This window comes from Austrofundulus limnaeus, unplaced genomic scaffold (assembly GCF_001266775.1).
Source record: "Austrofundulus limnaeus strain Quisiro unplaced genomic scaffold, Austrofundulus_limnaeus-1.0 Scaffold3, whole genome shotgun sequence".
Classification (NCBI taxonomy): Eukaryota; Metazoa; Chordata; class Actinopteri; order Cyprinodontiformes; family Rivulidae; genus Austrofundulus; species Austrofundulus limnaeus.
In genome coordinates, this window is record NW_013952405.1 from 4,772,567 (window position 1) to 4,778,134 (window position 5,568).

At 41.9% G+C, this 5,568-nt stretch overlaps 2 protein-coding genes across 2 annotated transcripts in view; both read right to left on the bottom strand.

The window, feature by feature from the left end:
- Window positions 1-5,568, bottom strand: part of LOC106524552 (homeobox protein Hox-C10a) — a 61,305-nt gene that overhangs the window by 11,097 nt on the left and 44,640 nt on the right. The gene's annotated exons all lie outside the window — the stretch shown is intronic.
- Window positions 1,589-3,906, bottom strand: hoxc4a (homeobox C4a). Its single transcript, XM_014018445.1, has 2 exons — window positions 3,186-3,906; window positions 1,589-2,632 (listed from the first exon to the last, which is right to left on the bottom strand). Exons 1-2 carry the CDS (start codon window positions 3,622-3,624, stop codon window positions 2,271-2,273), a joined length of 801 nt encoding a protein of 266 aa, XP_013873899.1. The 5' UTR covers window positions 3,625-3,906; the 3' UTR covers window positions 1,589-2,270.

Genomic DNA, 5,568 nt, shown 5'->3' on the forward strand with positions numbered 1-5,568 from the left:
CAGCGAAGGCGAACACAGAAGGTACACGGACACAGAGAGAGTCAGGTCACAGGGTGGGAGAGGTCGACCATCCAGTCTGAAATGAGCCTAATGGGACAGAAAACGTGTCCTCGAGGTGAACTCGGCCTTCTCTCGTTTCGCGCCCCCCCAAAACTTCAATGAAGCACCTTTTCAGCCTCGCGACATGGAGGCGACAGGGCCGGGGTGGGGGTGGGGGGGCTGGAGGGATGCTGCAACTGTGGCGGAGCACATTAATTTCTCCAATCTGTCCAGCAACATAAAGGCTTCTGGATTCATTTTTCAGCGCCGCGTCTCACCCACCATTCTACTCCAAAGACCCCTCTCCCCCCTCCTCCCAGAAGCAGGTTTGAAAACATCTGCGCTCCTGTATAAACGGACCCGTTTTGAGGGTCCAGTTTCGATCTCGCACATCTGTGGAGAGTGTGTGTTAGGGGGGTGGGGGGTGGGGGTGGAGAGGATTTCAACCTGGTACACGATTATTTGATGTTATCAAATCTGGCCATCATCAGAGCTGCTTTCCAGAACACAAACACAAAGCTCTGCAAGATTGATGGCGGTGAATAACTCTTCCCTTTGTGTTGTTTTGCCTCCCACTACGCCAGGCATTTTATAAGAGCCATTCATGTCACCGTTTCAATAATCTATCAAATTCTTGCGCGTCTCTGGGTTTGACTCATCCCTAAACTTCATTTGTCCAAAGAAAATGTGGGATTAAGAACGACCCAATGTGCCGTTCAGCAATTTGGATTTTATTTTAGGATTTTTTTTTTACTGTCCTATAAACTGGTTCTATGTGTTTTGGTTCTCCTGCACAATGAAAGATGCATGGCGATTAAAAAAAATAAATAAATGAAAAGCTGTTGCTCCATGAAGGACTAAACTGTCTGAACACACACACACTACACACACACAAACAACTTCCTCCAATCCATGCCACTGCTGCAAAACCTGATACCAAAGGCCACCTATAGTGAACTTAACCAAAACCATGCTTTACATTATACTTCACGACTCTTTCAAAATTCTTATTATTATTATTATTTTTCTTTTATTTCACATGTGAAGACCCAGTCACATGGCAGTAGTGCTGTATAAAAGCAGAGCAACTATGTTACAAAATGAGTTTTTTTACAATAATCTATCATCTCTAACACATTACAAATGTAGTCTCTATTAACAGCATGCATTTTTGTGTTGGAGAAAGTAAAAAAAAAACCTTAATTGTTGGTTCTGGCGGAGGCAGTGCAGTGCAGACTGGAGGGCCTCAGTCTGTGGCGTTAATTGAATGCCCTTCAGACTGATGAGGTTGCAGTAATGCACAGCTACTTTTTTCCATATTTTCTTTTTTTTTTTGGGAGGGGACAACTTCCGTTCGTTATGCACAAACACTCTTTTACATCCACATTAGGGCACGCAYACTATGTCTGCACACAATTTCAGGGCGCCAAATAATGAGCTGCAGGACTGCTAAAACAAAACAAGTCAGAAATTTTGCACAGCTTCAGGACCCTCCAATCTACAAGAAAAAAAAATGACCTCAGCTCACCTAAAATGAACTTCCACCATATATGTAAAACTAGTAGACACACTGTTTTATTGACCAATATGATGAGCACAAGTACACTAAAAACTCCGTTTATTGCATTTCACAATATTCTGCTTTTCAACGTTCTCTAAACACAACATCAACACCACAGAAAAGGAACTAAAAACTGCAGATTTAAAAAAAAAATCCTGTTTTTTTGAAATACACGAGGTAATTCACACATTGTTGTCATCCTAAACGTACATGTTCAGAATCAATGGTGCGTTCAAGTTTCTTTTTTTTTCTTCCTTCTATACCAAAAATAATTATTTTAATGATATCCTTCCAGTGTTGTTTGAAATAAATAGATTGTGCATTTTTTTTTACCTTGGGCAGCAGAGCAAAAAAAAAAAAAAAAAAGAATGGCCCACAATAACATTTGGATAAAACGTATATTATTATTTTTTTCTACTTTTCCTCCTTCGTTCAAAACATTTTTTATAATAAAAAACATCATAATTCAAATAAATTAAACCCTGTGTCACGTAAAAATAATCCATCGGTATTCGCAGTAATCCATGCTATATAACATGCATTTTATATAACTTTGGACTTAAAGGAAACCGCACAAGATAGCTACGAAAACAAAATATAGAATTGTTCTATAAATAACCAGTTCTTCGTCTAGCCCAGGTGTGGGTTTGTGGTTGTTGTTGTTGTTTTTTTATAACCTGGTAATATCCTCGCCATGCTGTGCTCCGGTGAGTTCGTCGGGGGCCCCAGTGTTAGTGGCCGAGGCAGCGGCGACTCCGCCGGCTGCTGAGCTAGTGTTGGACCCGGAGGAGGACGAGGAGGATCTCACTTTGGTGTTCGGGAGCCTGTGGTCCTTTTTCCATTTCATCCTGCGGTTCTGAAACCAGATTTTAATCTGTCGCTCGGAGAGAACCAGGGTGTGCGCGATCTCGATGCGCCTCCGCCGGGTTAAATAGCGGTTATAGTGGAATTCCTTCTCCAGTTCTAAGACCTGCTGCCGGGTGTATGCTGTCCTAGACCGCTTTGGCTCCGTCCCATTGTAACCAGAGTTCACTGGGGAAAGGGGGGAAAAAAGAGGAGAGAAAGGGAGACAGAGAAGGGAGGAAGAGAGAGAGAAAAAAGGAGGGGTAAACAAGAATGGCCTCAACTGAGATATGGCTAGAAAGATTTATTGGACATGAATGTTTAGTTGTTGGAGAAATTTAAATGGGAAGTTAAGAACTTCTTAGCGTTAATGTGAGGACACTCACATCCAACCATGATCTAAATTATTAATGCAAGATCACAAAGCTCAGTTTTTTTTCCTCCCCTTTCTTATTCATTTCTCCCCCTCTCTCTACCTCTCTCTCCATCGCGCAATACATAACAGCAGAAGCCACATGGTGATACGGCTGCCCTGAGTATACCTCGGCTATAAAATTTATGGTGGGTGTAATTACCAATGCCGAGTCGTAAATCCGCCTCAATTGTGCCATTTCAAAGGCTTCCCTGCTATCGGAGCAGGGGCTGGCAACGAGATGGGAGTCGGATGGGGCTGATAAAGGGAGGCAGAGGGAGAGAGGAGTACGAGGAGTGCAGAGGGAACATAAACACACAAGTTGCCTACCAGTGCTGACATGAATTTTCTTCATCCACGGGTACACCACGGGCTGTTTGGAGGAAGCTGTGCTGTTGGGATGCTCCGGGGTGGCTTGGTTGCAGGCGGAGGCTGCGGCCGGTGGGGTGGCGGGGGACATGGACAACTGTGGGGTTTCACATGACGCAGGTTGCCCCTTTCCTGTCAGCAGGTGCGCCGAGTGGGGTATTCCGTGTCCCCGTGGCGTGTCGGGCTCGGGGATGCTTGCACAGTTAAACTGGCGGTCTTGGTAGCTCGCCCGCGGAGGAGGATATAACTCCTGGTGGTGGTGCTGGTAGCCAGTGTCCCTCGCGCGGCTGTAATATTCTGGACTGTGCTCGGGGATGTAGTTGTTTTGCGAATATTCCTCGCATGGAGGAAATTTCGGATCAATGTAGTTAGACTCCATCAAATACGAGCTCATGATCATTAATTTCTGGAGTGGAAAATAATTTTTCTAGCTTTGTCGTTTTTCTGCTCCATAAAGCCCTCCTACTTGCGAGCAGCCCTGTAAAGTTACTTTAACCACGTGACCCAGTGGCCCAATGGCAGAGTGAGAGGTAGTTCCCGGATAAGGAACCAGAGGTATTTAGCATACCTACAGTCGCCATTGTGGGCACAAAGCTCTCTCTCTCTCTCCTCCTTCTTTCTGCCTGTGTCTCTCTCCCTCTCCCTCCTTCTCCTTCGCCTCCCTCTCCACTCCTCTCCCTCCCTCCCCCCTCCCCCTTTTTTCTGGTTTTGTTACCAAGGCAATTGATCTTGGGGACAAAACTAGTAGCTGCTGACCAAGGCAAAAACAAAACAGGCAAAAATCCACCAGTCCCAATTATTCAAAGGGACAATGGATTCGCCAAGGATAAAGCACAACAATGGAGAAACAATCATTTTGTTTGTTTGTACACCTTCTGTAAAGGTTACCTGCAAATTAATGAAAGTGCAGTCTTTATCAGCAGTTCAGCTGTGAAACAGATTACAAACCATTAAGAATTACAGCTTGCCAAACTCACTCCTTAAAGCTCTGAGTGCTAATATTTAATAGAAAAAGCTTTCTTAGTGTCAGGAGGTGATATGAATATGAAGGTGTGGGTAAATATTGAAAACTAGTTTGATTATTTACTTTATGAGACTAGAGTGGACACTGGGAGACATCATGTTATGAAAAAACAGCTATTAATAATGTGAGGCACTTATTGTTTTATAATCTTTTTCTTTCTTGAGCAAAAAAATGTGGACTTCAATTGTGTTTTTTTAAATTACTGGATTATATCTGTCTTTTTTATCAGCAGCTGCTGTGATTGTCACAAGAGCTAAAATCAAGTAGAGCCCATTAATATGTTTGGATGCCACAAAACCATCTCGTTGTTCTTTATGGCTCACAACAAATTAAAGCAGACGAGTCAAAATGCATTTAACTTGTCAAACTTCTTCATCCTAAACATAAAACATAAAAAAACACTCACATGACATTTGTTTTTGCAACAGATTGGCTTTTATTTTAAACGATTTGATAATGCTTTTAGAAACAGTGCTGTTATTTTTTTCACAAACAAATTAATCAACTAATCCAAGGATACAGAGAAACCAGAAACCTGACAAGTTTGCAACAGAACATCAATGAGGCGTTACAATCAAGACGAGAGCTGTGATTTAGAGAGCATCAGACTATTAAAATCTTCAAACTTATTTACAGATGTGTATTTAATTTAGCTATTGTTACAGCTTTGAATGTTACATTCTTGAGCAAGAGCGTTTACCTGAAAATTACTCTCACGTGTTTGTAGCTTCTTGTTTTGTCAAACTTTTCATTCTCTGACCAAAGAGCTCYTCTGTATCGTGTCACTCCTGTAGTTTTTTTTTTTTTTACAAAACAATAAAAGCATCCCCTACACTGCCACTTACTGCACATGTTAGGAACTTTAAATGCATGAAAACAACATGTAAATAAACTCCACAATCATACTGAAACATGCAAGGCAGGTCTAGAAAAAAAACAGTGGAAACTTTTCAAATCGAAAGGCTGATTAATGCAAAAATATGCACAAAATGCTTTGCAGAGAATGCTTTCACAGCCACATGTATGCTATCCTTTAGCCATGTGTTAAAAAAACAATTCCAACTATCTAAATGCATGGTAATAATTCATCTCAGCTTGTTGAAGCAGCTTTCAAAATGTTCCAAGCTAATCCTGGCTGAAGCCCTGAGCATGAGTCACACTGCTTGTGGCCTGCTTTAATGTTGTAAGCTGATGCTGCCTGGCTGTGTAAACATGTCATGTGCTGTTGGCTTCCCATTATTGTCTTACTTAGTGAGATCAGAGACAAGGAAACCTGAGAAGCATAATAATAATAATAATAATAATAATAATAATAATAAT